This window comes from Oncorhynchus keta, chromosome 24, assembly GCF_023373465.1.
Source record: "Oncorhynchus keta strain PuntledgeMale-10-30-2019 chromosome 24, Oket_V2, whole genome shotgun sequence".
NCBI lineage: Eukaryota > Metazoa > Chordata > Actinopteri > Salmoniformes > Salmonidae > Oncorhynchus > Oncorhynchus keta.
The window spans coordinates 31189890-31206479 of record NC_068444.1 but is presented as its reverse complement, the minus strand read 5'-3'; the positions used below and the strand labels follow the sequence as shown (position 1 = coordinate 31206479).

At 41.9% G+C, this 16590-nt stretch overlaps 1 protein-coding gene across 5 annotated transcripts in view; it reads right to left on the bottom strand.

The window, feature by feature from the left end:
- wu:fj29h11 (uncharacterized) overlaps positions 1–16540 on the bottom strand; it is a 55663-nt gene extending 39123 nt beyond the window's left edge. For 2 of the 5 annotated variants that reach the window (XM_035734416.2, XM_035734418.2), the window contains exons 1-8: positions 16340–16540; positions 15680–15711; positions 15402–15538; positions 12366–12565; positions 11848–12198; positions 1000–1571; positions 596–779; positions 1–439 (exon numbers count right to left, since the gene is read on the bottom strand). The exon at positions 1–439 is cut by the window's left edge and continues 61 nt beyond it. In XM_035734416.2, coding sequence (XP_035590309.1) covers positions 1–439; positions 596–779; positions 1000–1571; positions 11848–12198; positions 12366–12565; positions 15402–15529 — 1874 coding nt within the window. In that variant the 5' untranslated portion in view covers positions 15530–15538; positions 15680–15711; positions 16340–16540. Of the gene's footprint in view, positions 440–595; positions 780–999; positions 1572–3049; positions 3186–11847; positions 12199–12365; positions 12566–15401; positions 15542–15679; positions 15712–16339 lie in introns of those variants that run through there. The other 3 variants (XM_035734419.2, XM_035734417.2, XM_035734420.1) reach the window with 3 other exon arrangements.
- Positions 16541–16590: the final 50 nt, after the last annotated feature.

Genomic DNA, 16590 nt, shown 5'->3' with positions numbered 1-16590 from the left:
CTATTCACCGCCTCAGGATCCAGAGCCTTCTTCCTCTTCCTCCTCATCCCATCCTCTTCCTCCTCCTCTTCAGCCTGTGCCTCCACAGCTCGCACGTTAGCCCCATGCACTTCCCTGAGCTGGGCATTGTAGGCCTCTCTGAAGACAGGGGAGTTTCCTTCCCTCTGTCCCACAGCTAGCTGCCTCCGCTCTTGGGCTTTGGTCAGCCTCACCTCCGCTTTCAGTGCTGGGAAGTCGGAGTCCGATGCGGAGGTACCAGGCTGGGGGATTTGGGGAGTGATGGGGGGCTGGGAGAGTAACGGGGACGAGGATGGAACTGGTGATGTTGTTTGTAGCAGGGGGGACCTTGTTTTAAAGCGCCCCTGGTCCTGCACGTATCCGTTGTTCAGGGGTGTGGAAGGAGCAGATTGTCCCTCACGCTCTGTCTTCTTTGAAGTGGCTGTGTGTGTTTGAGAGTGGGTGAGTGAGTGAGAGTTCATGGGTCAAACAAGAGTTAACAGGTCATTTCAACACATACAGTTAATGTTAAACCAGCCATCGTGGCAGCTGTTCAGTTACAACTTCTTAACATTATGAGTTATGATGGTCTCTCTACCTGCTGGTTTCTCTGCTCCCGTCTTTCCCGGGACTACAAGTGCGCAGGCTGCTGCAGGTTGTTTCTCATGGTTGTCATACAGAGACTTGTACTGCTGGAGAGGAAGTTGCTTCCCAAAGCGCAGCAAGTAGCCGTTCTGTAGTTGGGCGATAGTTGTGGCGGCAGGGGGGTACACCTTTATCACCTACAGCACATCCAATCAAGCTTTATTTAAACGTGCACTCAAAACAATACACCAACCACTTTATAATACAAAAAGCAACATTCATAGGAACCAAAAGACAGATTTAAGAACAGTATATTTTAAACCCTTATTTATACCAGGCAATTCTAATAAGAATATTCCCTTTCCAGCAACGGCCTAGAAAGATTCTATAATAAAACAGATTTTTAAAAGAACATACTTCTTTAACTCTGTCTAGTAGCTCTTCCCGAGTCACCTCTTCATTCTCTTTCACTGTGCTGGAGAAAGAAAGGAGAGGGGAGGAGCGGGGGACAGCAGAGGGGGGAATAGAAGGACAGGTAGCCCCAAGGGAGGATCCAGAGCTTGGGGGAGGCCCATAGCGAGAGCCTGGGGCCGGTTGTAGGGGATCAGACCCAGAACCAAAGCTGATCGGGGTAGTAAACTGAGGATGGGTTTTCAGTGGTACAGCACTGGGGGAGAGGGTCCTCGATGGTGGATCCTTCCCAGACCGAGGCCTGCAGGATATGTCAACCTTGTCTCCCCCTGCCTGTGCTGGAGCTACGGCGACTCCTCTATGGCTCCTGTGGAAGACCAGGTCCTTGTCCACATAGAGCTCCCCTTCCAGAGAGGCCACCAGGCTAGATGTGGAGCTGAAGCCCAGGGAGGACAGGGTGAGGTTGCAGTGGTACTTCTGGCTGTAGGCCACCGTCAGCTTCTTCAGGGGGATCCCCTCTGGGTGCTGCTCCACCAGGGACAGGATGTTCCTCTGGGCCTTCTCAGTCTCCGACATCGCTAACACACACACACACACACACACACACACACACACGATAAAGGAAGTTAGGTCATTTTCGATGCAAACACAAGGAACATTTGAGGTAATGCTTGTATGAGTCAGTCTGGGTGGAGTCTGCAGTGTAATAGCAGGTAATAACATGGGTAAAAGAGTGAAGCAATCTCATGACTCAAAGACATTTTCAAACTTATCTACACACACAGTACCTGAGTTTAAAGGTCCAAACAAGAACCCAGAATATCCCATTCAATAGGTACGTCAACTAGTTAGACAAAAAGCAGTCCAGCTTTAAACTTACTCCTAGTTATTAATAATCAGCTAAAACATTTAACTTGTAAAACATTTACAAACGTGATAAGCATAGAGAGGTAGGGAAACATCGGCATTTTGGCACTTCATCTAACATTGTGGTAGTAGATAAACTCATACCATTTGTTTGTCTCAGTGAGCAGTTTAAAGGAAGCTGCTAGCTAGCGTTTTCGTAATAACTAGAAGTCTATGTATATACAGGGCCTAAACTTAACACCCGCCACCTGCCAAACATGGGTAGATTTGGCTTTTTTTTTTTTTTTTTTTTTTTTTTTTACCTTTATTTAACCAGGCAAGTCAGTTAAGAACATATTCTTATTTTCAATGACGGCCTGGGAACAGTGGGTTAACTGCCTGTTCAGGGGCAGAACGACAGATTTGTACCTTGTCAGCTCGGGGGTTTGAACTTGCAACCTTCCGGTTACTAGTCCAACGCTCTAACCACTAGGCTACGCTGCCGCCCCCATTGGCGGGTAAGAATGTCTAATTCACCTGTCAGGTTGGCGTGTGGTAACATGCCGGGCTCTATAGTGTAAGCATTTAATAAAAATAGTTAAGTATGGGCACAAGTGCGAGTTGTGATCTATAACTAAATAAATGCTGCAGTATCTATTTTCATATTTGCAAATGCACAAAGAAATCTGAATCCTAACATTATAGCTATCCCACCTCGCACAGCAACACTGCCTGTCTGGGGGTATCAGCACTACTGGTGCTGAAAGATTTGTTTTTAGAAACAATGGGCAGAGGCATAAAAGTTGGTCTAATTTACTCGAAAGTCTAATAAAGTGAGACTTTGTCCTCGTGTTTCTTGGCTATTAAAATGGTTTTGTTCAAAAGCTAGTTTGCTTTTCAATGTTTGAGTTTGCTCCCACTGCTAGCCTATACTAGTGACATTCTCACAGGCATATGTGATGACTGAGTGGCCCGGTTACCATGGTAACCTTAAAGCTAAACATTTTTGTCTCTGATATTTTTGTTAAAATACTCAGATCACAGAATATTAAATTAAACCGTACAAGTTAGCATTGGATCACAAAACTACCTCTAACTCCCTTCATACTGGACACACAGACAAAAGTTAATCTGACTCTGGGGAAGTATCCCTTTAACAACAACTATCCTCATTGACAAGTCAAACCTATAAAGGAAAATGTCACCTTACCAAATGGTTGTTTTGATTGTCGATAGGTAGATATAATATACTTCAGTCTGAACTTTGTTGTGCTTGAATCAAAATGGTTCCCTGCACCTTTCTCTCATCCTTTAAACCTCACTTGCCCCATCTGACAATCCACCAATCATAGCAGCTCACAGGAGAAAGGAAACAGAAAGTAAACAGTGATCAGCTGAGAACAGAGTCATTAGTGTCTGACTCTCCTATTCCAGGAAGGAGACAGAAACCAGCCACCAGACTGTAGTGTAGCAACCCTCTGTGGGTGGTAAAATCATCTGGACTAGTTCCAAATGTTATTTTCAATACCTTGTTTTGCCTCTTTTTCAGTGTCTTTTTAAATTGTCAGGGACCACCATGTTGGCATACATAACTTGAGTGTTGCACCAGATTTGCTATCAAGCCGATTAATATTCAGTCCCTAGGCAGATGTTAAACTGTAGCAACAGGAGACAATACAGTAAAACACGTTGCACCAGTATCTTATCTGTGTAGTAATAACATTAATGATGTATATTGGCTAGATGTTGGATTGGGATTAGAGACGGTGACTAAGCAATAAGAGGAAAACAGAACAGAAATACAGGAGTGAGGGATGATGTGAGTGAAGAGAGAGAGTGGGAGGGGGGGATTGATCCAAGGCCTTGAGTTTCGGTTTCCTGGTCTGCTACAGCATGACTACATCTGAGCTGTTACCAGGGAAGTCATGTGACCATGCTTGTAGAAACCAAGCAGCTCCCACTATAAATGTGTAAGGTTCATACGGTTAAAAAGATTCAACAGCACTGAGCAAATTGCAGGTCTGCTGAGAGCAAACTTGAACATTGTGAAAATTCTGTGCAACTTCCAGCATGCGTTTCCTGTGCACACTGAGGCTGTACCAGCTTTAAGTTACAGTTTCAGACAGTGGTCAAGTAGGCTACTGTGGATGATGATAATGTAGACCTACCAGAGTGGCCTACCATAAAAAAACAATGGAGAAAATGCATCCCATAACATGGAAATAGCTGTTCTATCATTCAGCCTCCTCCAGTAGCAGCTGGTGCACCAACAAAAAAAAAAAAAGTGTCAAGGGAAGCCAGCTTGGATTTGGCGTCACTCCTATCAAATCCCATTAGGAGCATACGTCATTGATAGAAAAAATGTAAATTAAAATTGTCCCTTTCTTAAATTAGCCATGGATGGAGATAGGAATTTGTGGTTTTACTTCATTCTAATTTGACATACAGTAAATAATTAGTCTGGATTTCCTGAATCGGAAATGCCCTAAACTGTTGTTCTGGTCTATCCTCTCTCGGAGGTTATGGCAAAGGTGACCACAGATGGTGTCTAGATCCATGGAAGGGATCATTTGACCAACAGTGTGAACGTCAATCCCCCCTAACCGACTGAAGCACGGCGACAAAGGCGTTAAGTTTGGTCCTGCACCCCTTCTACCTTGAGACCTAAGTCCGAGCCAGCAGCCTTTACACAGCATCCAGTTGAAACTCTCAACTGCCTTTTCTCTCATGCCTTTTCTCTAAGGAGTGCGACATGAGTCCATGTGGAGTGAGCATGGAGAGAGATTCTGATCAAACTTCTCTCATGTTGCTGGTGTACCGGTAGGAAAATGGACAAGACATAATGGACAATGGCGGTGAGAGACATTATCAAGGGCCATCCACTTTGAACGTGTGCCATTGGAAGGACGAACTGAAATACTATCTGAAGAAGAACATGAAGACAGTGCCGAGAGGGAATGGGGGGGGGTCAACCATGCCTGTCAGGGCTGGGCGATATGGCCATAATCTCATATCCCGATGTAGGTAATTTCATATCCCAATAATGATACATATCACGATATAGCACATTTATATAAAATTACCACATGTAAAGACCTGTTTCTTACTAAATGTTTAAATATATTCAACAAATTAAAAAGGTACTTACTCATATTGATTATTTCTCCTTTTATTTAGAACATTTGTACAATTTTTCAGTTAAGCATGTAACAAAATAACATGGGGGGAGGTGGGCTTGCCTGTTTTGCATGTTATTTTGGCATTTATACATGTCACATAACAATTTGCAATTGGTACCTTGGGTCAAGTGTTAGCACCAACTCACGAAACCCCTGTTTCTCGACCGTGTAAATTGGAGCCATGTCTTTGCAGATGTAAGTTGTAATGGCAGCTGTTATCGCCCTCCATCTTTGCCATATGGTGTACCGCGGGCAAAAGCCTCTTGCAACGTCCGAGCCGGGGGTTTGTTTTGAGCACTCGACTGTACTTTTTTGGGTCTCATCCATAGACTCTCTCCATACTGTTTCACATGATTCTTGCATAGGTGGTGAAAGAGGTTAGTGGTGTTTGAGCCTGTTGTTGGGACCGGTCTGCAGCATATTTTGCAGAGGACGGTTTTCTGGTCCATGTCAGACTTTTCATACCCAAACCACGTCTATGCTACCGAAGTAGCCCCTCTTCTAGGTATGAGCTCTGTGTCTCCGAGCTCTGTGTCACATTTACTCTCCTCCATGTTTGTTTGTGTTGCAAATTTCTTTCCGCACAAAGCACGTCCAATTGACAAAAAAACATTGCCGTAAAGAGTGTGATTTGCGAAACAAGTAAATAAACGATAGAGCAAAATACGAAACAAGACGTTGTTCTATCGTCAAACGATATATATCGCCATATCGCCCAGCCCTAGTGCCCGTAATTGTTCATTTGTGGGGATCAGGTTGATTGTGGAGGTCTGCACACTGCAGAATTTATAGTAATTTAGACTAAGAATACATTGAGATACCGATCTGTTGTCATTAACATGCCACTCATGACAGTTTAAGACAGGGAGAAACGGGGGCTGTAATGAGAAAGGTTAATATTGGTAATAAAGTAGTACAAACCAAACAGTTGAGGTCTGAAGTTTACATACACTTACGATGGAGTAATTAAAACTTGTTTTTCAACCACTCCACAAATTTCTTGTTCACAAACTATAGTTTGGGCAAGTCGGTAAGTCATTTTTCCAACAATTGTTTACAGACAGACTATTTCACTTAGAATTCACTGTATCACAATTCCAGTGGGTCAGAAGTTTACATACACTAAGTTGAAGCCACTGCTCCAAAACAGCCATAAAAAAGCCAGACTACGGTTTGCAACTGCACATGGGGACAAAGATCATACTTTTTGGAGAAATGTCCTCTGGTCTGATGAAACAAAAATAGAACTGTTTGGCCATAATGACCATTGTTATGTTTGGAGGAAAAAGGGGGAGCCTTGCAAGCCGAAGAACATCATTCCAACCGTGAAGCACATGGGTGGCAGCATCATGTTGTGGAGGTGCTTTGCTGTAGGAGGGACTGGTGCACTTCACAAAATAGATGGCATTATGAGGAGGAAAATGATGTGGCTATATTGAAGCATCATCTCAAGAAATCAGTCAGGAAGTTAAAGCTTGGTCGCAAATGGGTCTTCCAAATGGCAATGACCCCAAACATACTTCCAAAGTTGTGGCAAAATGGCTTAAGGATAACAAAGTCAAGGTATTGGAGTGGCCATCCCAAAGCCCTGACCTCAATCCTATAGAGAATTTGTGGGCAGAACTGAAAAAGCATGTGAGAGCAAGAAGGCCTACAAACCTGACTCCGTTACACCAGCTCTGTCGGGAGGAATGGGCCAAAATTCACCCACCTTATTGTGGGAAGCTTGTGGAAGGCTACCCTTAACATTTGACCCAAGTTAAACAATTTAAAGGCAATGCTACCAAATACTAATTGAGTGTATGCAAACTTCTGACCGACTGGGAATGAGATGAAAGAAGTAAAAGCTGAAATAAATCATTCTCTCAACTATTATTCTGACATTTCACATTCTTAAAATAAAGTGGTGATCTTAACTGACCTAAGACAGGCAATTTTAACTAGGATTAAATGTCAGTAAAAATATATATATATATAGTCCCCTGTTTGCAAATGTAGATTCTAACTGTTTTGGTGTGTGCTAAGTTGAGGGTCTTGAATTTGCGTGATAGACAATGTGGAGCACTGAAGACTGTAATTATAAATTTGGTTGTAAAACATTTATGGTAGAGGTTTTGTTTTAGCATGTTATCAGAATTCAAATATTAAAGTGCATCAATGCATATGGCTTTCTGATGTTTCAGTACGTTTATAAGTGGACTAGCAGTCGTGACTAACGTGTTACGGGTTAGATAGAATGATTTAAGCGCAAATGTATTTGTAGCCGGAGGCGAAGTACATACAGGGCATGTTTTTGAGACAGAATGTTTGCATAAATGTGTGCCAAATGACAGGGGACCATCGCTGTTCATTCATAACCCGGGGTAAGGGTAACTTGACTATCGTAGTGGAACATCAGAAAAAGCTTAGCGATGATCTCGCAAACGAACACCAACCAGACAACGATTGAAATCTGTTTGGATGGGTTCAGTCATTATTTGGTGTTATGGGAGCTACAATATTTCATCGGTTGATTTATAATGCTTATTGTAACTTGTAAGAAATTGTGCAGCAAAGCCGTTGAGACTATTCTTGTCATGACATTACTAACCCCTGAAGGAGACCCCTCAGAACCCTATTTACCTTATTTATTTCCTATGCCTGATTAAGATGATGATAATCCATAACACCAAGGTAAAACATTGAGTTAATGGTGCAGCATGTCCATAGGCCATGCTCACAGTGGTGGTTTTGTAAATGGTGCTCCCAAGGTAGAGTTTAAGGGCCTACCGTCATGGTGACCCTGTAGCAATATCGACAGTCTCAACAAGCGATCACCTTGTGTGTGGTGATAAAGTATGTACTGATGTTTAAATTCATATGTTCCTTTCCCCCTTCTGAGAATTAAGTTCACTATGTGAAGGTTTTAAACTCAATGACAACGGAGGTCATTTACAATTGTACTAAGTGTAAGAAAGTCTTCCATTTTCCCTCAATTCCTCTCATGTTAATGCTCATTTGATGACAATGCTCATAAAGTAATTTCCTATTAGGTTGAGAATTGTCTCAAAAGGGAAAAATAAGTGGAGGAAATGTATATTCATTACATACTATACTGTTTAATTGGGCTCCCGAGTGGCCAGTGGTCTAAGACACCTGGTTCAAATCCAGGCTGCATCACATCCGGCCACAATTGGTCCAGCGCCGTCCGGGCCATCATTGTAAATAAGAATTTGTTCTTAACTGACTTGCCTAGTTAAATAAAGGTCAAATTATGAGCCGCTTGGGTGCGACCGCAGAGCGTGACGACCTGTGTTGATGATCGGCAGGAACTTAGCTATGTAGGAAGTGTAGGGAGTAATATAAAATGTATTATTATTCCCATACTATTTATTATTACAGAGAATCAGACAAATGATGCTACCCTCGGCCTATTGGTTACTTAGCGTATTCAAGCCTGCCAAAAAATACAACACTGCCCCTTTAAGACAAAAAAATATTGCATTTTACCGACTCGCTTTTCAAAGATAGAAATGTAAACGTTTTGTGCTCTTGTAAGAAGCAATCCTTCACCCATTGCTGATTACAAAGTATCTATAACTGGGCTAATAACTCACTATCTAGCAACGGATAAGAACAAATGTGCACACGGCTACATGCAGCTCTCGCTTTGATCTCAAACACAAACGCATCTACTCACGACCGCTCATGCTGAAACCACAGTCCAGTTGAAAGTGAATGGCACAGATCCATTATGGCAATGGTCTATTTGCATATAGGCCTAATGCAGCTCTGATTGGATATGGCGCACCAGTCTGTGCAGAGTACGGGCCTGAGTCGTGCCGGTCAATGCAACAGGATCCTACTCCTATGCCTTCTGCCTACAATAAAATCGCTTGCACAGTTAGTTTTACATACTAAGTCTTGCATAGTTTGTTTAGTTTCAGTATCTTGCATTGAAAGTGGCTAATATTGCATTGATTCAATCACAATTCCTACAGTAGAGGGAAACGTTGATAGTGTTTACTAAGGGGGAAAACTCTAGAATTTTGAGTTAAGTTCAACCTCATACTTTCCTGCACAGGCTGATATTCTTTCTGTGAGGCAGTCCAGGGGGAGCAGGGTGCACAGCTTAGAGGGAACATTGCTCAAGAGCATTATGGCCATCTATGAGAGCGATATATATATACTTTTTTTTTTAAATATGTTCTCTAAAGAAGCTTGGTTGTACAATTAAATGTCAAATACACTGCATTTCAAACAGTCATCAATAATCTAACGAATTCAGGGCTTGTGAAATTATACTTAGGCTAAATACAGTATAAGCCCAAAATAGTTTTTTTGCCATAATCACTGATCTGGCTTTCAAGTTTGCCTATGGAATGCCCTTTTTGTTACACATTTAACCAGAACCATGCATAATGCACATTCACTAATAATGCACATTCACTAATAATGACTAACTTATTGTAGCAGGCATTATAGAAAATTAAACACAAGTCTTATAAATATCTCAAGCACAAACCCACATGCTATTGAGTAGCCAGCTAATCTTTAGGCTGTTTCAAATCTAGCCAACTTTGATCTCTTTGTTAGCTAACAAGGTAGATCAGTTGAATTGTTATGAACACACTCTTCTTGTTAACTCATAATGACACAACAACAAGGTTCCAGATTAACACTTACTCAACCGTATTAGAGCAATACACGGTTACCATTCCACTCAGGTTCATCAACAACGAGACTCCTGCGCAGGGGCACTAATAACAGAGTGATAGCACCGTAATAACAAATATAGGGATACTTAAAACATGGAACTTAACACTTCTGTCCATCTCCAACTGTTTGAACAGCATGCTAGCCTGTCCACAATGTTCAGATGTTGAAATCAAGTGGCCTACCTTATTTCTAGGAATGAGAGAGAACAAAGTTGCCAATTCCTTATATAATTGTGTCTTATGCTTATTGCACATTTACAAAACAGACTACACAGATAGTATAACAGTATTTGGCTAAAATGCTGCTACTGGGACCTAGTACCGCAATGACAAACTGAGAATTCATCTTCTAGAATCAATGTTCATTGATACTCCCTTTTTAGTGTCTGCTCTGTGCGCAATGAGAAGCTGATGCATTTTTATTTGAACTATTTTCTACATTGTAGAATAATAGTGAAGACATCAAAACTATTAAATGACACATATGGAATCAGGAAGTAACCACAAATCTGTTAAGCAAATCCAAATATATTTTATATTCTTTAAAGTAGCCACCCTTTGCCTTGATGACAGCTTTGGAATCTCTCAACCAGCTTCATGAGGTAGTCACCTGGAATGCTTTTCCAACAGTCTTGAAGGAGTTTCCACATATGCTGAGCACTTGTTGGCTGCTGTTCCTTTACTCTGCAGTCCAACTCATCCCAAACCATCTCAATCGGGTTGAGGTTGGGTGATTGTGGAGCCCAGGTCATCTGATGCAGCACTCCATCACTCTCCTTCTTGGTTAAATTGCCCTTACACAGCTGGGGGTGTGTTTTGGGTCATTGTCCTGTTGAAAAACAAATGATAGTACCACAAACCCCAAACCAGATGGGATGGTGTATCGCTGCACAATGCTGTGGTAGCCATGCTGGTTAAGTGTGCCTTGAATTCTAAATAAATCACAGACAGTGTCACCAGCAAAGCACCCCAACACCTCCTCCTCCATGCTTCACAGTGGGAAACACACATGCGGAGATCATCCGTTCACCTACTCCGCGTCTCACAAAGACACGGCGGTTGGAACCAGAAATTTCAATTTGCTCATCATACCAAAGGACAGATTTCCACCAGCTTAATGTCCATTGCTCGTGTTTCTTGACCCAAGCAAGTGTATTTTTCTTATTGATGTCCTTTAGTAGTGGTTTCTCTGCAGCAATTCGACCATGAATGTCTGATTCACACACTCTCCTGTGAACAGTTGATGTTGAGATGTGTCTGTTACTTGAACTTGGTGAAGCATTTATTTGGGCTGCAATTTCTGAAGCTGGTAAGCCTAATGAACTTATCCTCTACAGCAGAGGTAACTCAGGGGTCTTCCTTTCCTGTGGCGGTCCTCATGAGAGCCAGTTCCATCATAGAGCTTGATGGTTTTTACGAATGCACTTCAAAAAATGTTCTTGGCATTTTCCGGATTGACTGACCTTAATGTCTTAAAGTAATGATGGACTGTCATTTCTCTTTGCTTGAGCTGTTTTTGCCATAATATGGACTTTGTCTTTTACCAAATAGAGCTATCTTCTGTATACCACCCCTACCATGTCACAACACAACTGAATGGCTCAAACGTATTAAAAATGAAAGAAATTCCACAAATGAACTTAACAAAAACCTGTTAACCTGTTAATTGAAATACATTCCAGGTGACTACCTCATTAAGCTGGTTGAGAGAATGCCAAAAGTGCGCAAAGCTGTCATCAAGGCAAAGGGTGGCTACTTAGAAGATTCTGAAATATTAAATAAATAAATATATTTTAACACATTTTTGGTTACTACATGATTCCATGTGTGTTATTTCATAGTTTGAGGTCTTCACTATTATTCTATAATGTAGAGAATAGTAAAAAATAAAGAAAAATCCTGTAATGAATAGGTCTGTCCAAACTTTTGACTGGTACTGTATGCACTTGTAAATGGGAATGTGCACACAGGACAGAAGGAGCGAAGAAGACGAGACCAAAACGACAACATGAGAAAAAGCAGACATAAACGTTCATAAAAAAAATTTAATTAAAGGATTTTTGCGAAACAGGCAGACATTCGCCCAGCCCTATAGTCAATTCAACACTAAATATAACAACAGAAAGCCTCACCTGTCTTCCTGAGCAGAGCTCCTGACAGGCTTTCGTTTACATCCTTCTCTTCTTTTTCTTCTTCCTCTCTCCTCCTCTCCCGTACATGCCCCTGCTGTGGCTGTGTGTATTCCATCTGGTCACCAGGACTGCTCAGCCGAACCAAGTTCATCTTGTCCTGTCTCTCCACACACACCTGGTCCCCCAGGGCAGCAAACAGCTCTTGGAGGCCTGCCAGCCCATATTCTCTGAGGGTCAGCTGCCTGCTGTACATCTGCTTGTAGCAGGCACACAGCTTAGGCACCTCCACACCACCAGGGAAGGTGCCGAGCATGAGCAGCACCTCTCTTCTGAGCCTGTTCAGGCACACAGCTGGAGAGGAAGACAAATCAACACGTTAGGCAAGATCAAAGGTCTCCTTGTTTTGAAAATACGTCTGACTACAAATCTGAGGGTTGGATTGGTGTAAGTAAGACGGCGAAATCCATGTTTTCACTTATCCACTCATATACAGATCAGTGGGTTCCTGAACTTCTGACCTTTGCTGATATCCTGTGCTGAGCTTCCAGGTGCAGTGGGACGTTCTATAGCTGCTGCTGACGATGATGCTAATGATGAGGAAGATGATGAGGTGGATGTGTGTAGACGAGACGTGATAGGCCATACAGTCAGTCCTCCAGTAGAGGAGAAGCGGAGCTGGTCAGGTATGGTCTTCAGCAGTGTCTCTAGTGCCAACAACCTAAAATAAAATAAGATAGGATTAGAATGTTTGTACTTCACCGATACCTACTGTGTGAGAAAACATTTACCATAGTAACAATGTAGAGTAGGGATAAGATAATGATTTTATTTTCCCTGTGGGGAAATTCTGGTTGCAGCTCTATATACAAAAAAGGAATCAAAACATAAACAAGAACATATAACGAGACAACAAATACAGATAGAAAAAAAGTGTTAATGAGCTATCATTAATTATCTGTACACTATACATCAGTACACTGTCATCTGCAATGTCAACTGCTAGGATAGCTGGGCACGAGGCCAGCTTTTCCAATCTCGGGCCTCTGGAGCCCAAGGGGTGCACATTTTGTTTCTTGCCCTAACACTACACAGCGGATTCAAATGATCAAAGCTGGATGATTAGTTGATTATTTGAATCGGCTGTGTAGTGCTAGGGCAAAAAACAAAATGTGCACCCCTTCGGTTCCCAAGTTTGGGAAACCCTGTACTAGGACTTGGAGGTTCCCCAACTTGCAGCCTGCAGGTCAAATTTGGCCCGCGGGCGATTTTTCTGAAGGGGAGGACATAAAAGACAGTAAAAACACTAGCAAATCAGCTTCAAGATATTTTACTTTTGGAAATATGTTGCAAAGTATTCCCAAACATAATAGAGATACAGTTGAAGTCAGAAGTTTACATACACCTAGGCCAAATAAATGTAATACATACACTTAGCTAAATACATTTAAACTCTAGTAATACATTTAAATTCTATTTAATCCTAGACAAATTCCCTGTCTTAGGTCAATTAGGATCCCCACGTTATTTTAAGAATATGAAATGTCAGAATAATAGTAGAAAGAATGATTTATTTCAGCTTTTATTTCTTTCATCACATTCCCAGTGGGTCAGAAGTTTACAAACTCAATTAGTATTTGCTAGCATTGCCTTTAAAATTGTTTAACTTTAGTCAAACGTTTTGGGAAGCCTTACAAAAGCTTGGGTGAATTTTGGCCCATTCCTCTTGACAGAGCTGGTGTAACTGAGTCAGGTTTGTAGGCCTCCATGCTCTCACACGCTTTTTCAGTTCTGCCTACAAATCTTCTATAGGATTGAGGTCAGGGCTTGGATGGCCACTCCAATACCTTGATTTTGTTGTCCTTAAGCCATTTTGCCACAACTTTGGAAGTATGCTTGGGGTCATTGTCCATTTGGAATACCCATTTGCGGCCAAGCTTTAACTTCCTGACTGATGTCTTGAAATGTTGCTTTAATATATCCACATAATTGTCCTCCTCATGATGCCATCTGTTTTGTGAAGTGCACAAGTCCCTCCTGCAGCAAAGCACCCCAACAACACGATGCTGCCACCCCCGTGCTTCACGGTTGGGATGGTGTGCTTCACGGTTGGGATGGTGTTCTTCACGGTTGGGATGGTGTTCTTCGGCTTGCAAGCCTCCCCCTTTTTCCTCCAAACACAACAATGTTCATTATGGCCAAACAGTTGTATTTTTGTTTCATCAGACCAGAGGACATTTCTCCAAAAAGTATGATCTTTGTCCTCATGTGCTGCAAAACCGTAGTCTGGCTTTTTTATGGTGGTTTTGGAGAAGTGGCTTCTTCCTTTTTTTTTTTTACCTTTATTTTACTAGGCAAGTCAGTTAAGAACAAATTCTTATTTTCAAGGACGGCCTAGGAACAGTGGGTTAACTGCCTGTTCAGGGGCAGAACGACAGATTTGTACCTTGTCAGCTCGGGGGTTTGAACTTGCAACCTTCCGGTTACTCGTCCAACACTCTAACCACGAGGCTACCCTGCCTTTCAGGTTACATTGATATAGGACTCGTTTTACTGTGGATATAGATACTTTTGTACCTGTTTCCTCCAGCATCTTCACAAGGTCCTTTGCTGTTGTTCTGGGATTGATTTGCACTTTTCACACCAAAGTACGTCCATATCAAGGAGACAGAGCGTGTCTCCCTCCTAAGCGGTATGAAGGCTGCATGGTCCCATGGTGTTTATACTTGCGTACTATTGTTTGTACAGATGAACGTGGTACCTTCAGGCATTTGGAAATTGCTCCCAAGGATGAACCAGACTTGTGGAGGTCTACAATTGTTTTTCTGAGGTCTTGGCTGATTTCTTTTGATTTTCCCATGATGTCAAGCAAAGAAGCACAGAGTTTGACGGTAGGCCTTGAAATACATCCACAGGTAGACCTCCAATTGCCTCAAATGATGTAAAATTAGCCTATCAGAAGCTTCTAAAGCCATGACATCATTTCTGGAATTTTCCAAGCTGTTTAAAGGCACAGTCAACTTAGTGTATGTAAACTTCTGACCCACTGGAATGGTGATACAGTGAATTCTAAGTGAAATAATCTGTCTGTAAACAATTGTTGGAAAAATGACTTGTGTCATGCACAAAGTAGATGTTTTAACAAACTTGCCAAAATTATAATTTGTTAACAAGAAATTTGTGGAGTGGTTGAAAAACACATTTTAATTAATGACTCCAACCTAAGTGTATGTAAACTTCTGACTTCAACTGTATGTGATTGCATACAAACGTGAGCAAGGTTTGAAATTATTATGTTTTAGGAAAATATCTGTTGGGCTTTGTGCGGTCAACATAGTCTACAAATGATTTGTAATTACGTGCTGGCCCCCTGACCATCTACTCAATAAAAAAAATGTCCTGCTGCTGAATCTAGTTGATGATCCCTGGTGCACAGGCTTTCATACCAGCTCAACTTGTAACACTGATTTAACCCATGAGAAGTTGACTATTGGTGTGTACAGTACACCTCTCGGACCAGTTGCCCTTCACTGTCTTATATTAGAAGTTCTCCTTGCCTGTTTGAGCATCCCAGATCCAGAGGCTTGTTGTAGGCCTTCAGGTAAAGGTTGTGAATCTTGAATATGGAGAGACCCTCAGGATAGTCCATACACAGATTCACCAGCTCTCCCTTGGTTTCCTCCATGATATCAGTCTGCTTTCAAGAGGAAACGTTTAGTCTATTTGACTGGCATCAAGTAAAACACATGTAGCTAGCTTCATGTAATACAAATAGGCACACTGTGGGGTTAGTGGTGTGATTTTCAAAGCAGTAGCTGTGCACTTCATGCAGTACCTGGGTCTGATGTTCCTGTGTCCTGTCAAGGCCTGTCAAGTAAAAAAGTTATTGGAGCAATGACTCATCATTGGTCCTGGGGAATGGCACATGATATAAAACATACAACTAAAAATATGTTATTGCAACAATGGAATTTTGTTTAGCTAGCTTGATGTTGCTGCAGAACACGACAAAGCAAAACGTGATGATGCTGCAAACAAGTCAAAACGGGCTTGAAGTCAGATAAATAAATAAAAAAGTAGGTAGCTAGCTACAAGTGCCCACGTGACGTTGATACCTGGCTCTAACTAGTACATTGTCTTTGAACAAGATTAGCTAGCTAGCCAGTTATCTACTCTCGCTTTTCAAATTATTTAGCTTCGTTCGCCTCCAAAGCCACATTATCTAGCTTATTAATAGTACATAATGGCGTTTAACACTAACTACCTAGCTAGCTAGCTAGCTAACTAATGTTCGTTGGCTAACGTCCCGCATCCAGTGAGTACCAGGGGTGTATTCATTCCGCCAGTTGCCAAACGTTTCGCAATAAAACGACAGTTTCCATTGCACAATATCAGGTAGGTCACTCCCCGTTTCGTTCTATTTGCTTCCGTTTAAGAAACGTTTTGCTACAGAATTGGTTAAATGAATACATTCCTGTTAACGATAGCCACCTACCTGGCTGCCTGGTTAAGACACTTCTGGACCATCTTGCATGTATAAACAAATAATTTCACACCGTAAATAATCTGCAATTATCCGTAGATGTTACTGACAAAACTCAGAAAGGCAAGCTGCTGCACTTGGTTTTAAATTGCCTCTGGATCCTTGGCTACAATGTTTACGTGGCTAGATTACATTATTTATCGATGGTAATACACGGGGACTGTATTGAAATGTTGTGTCGCCACCTACTGGGAAGGAGATTT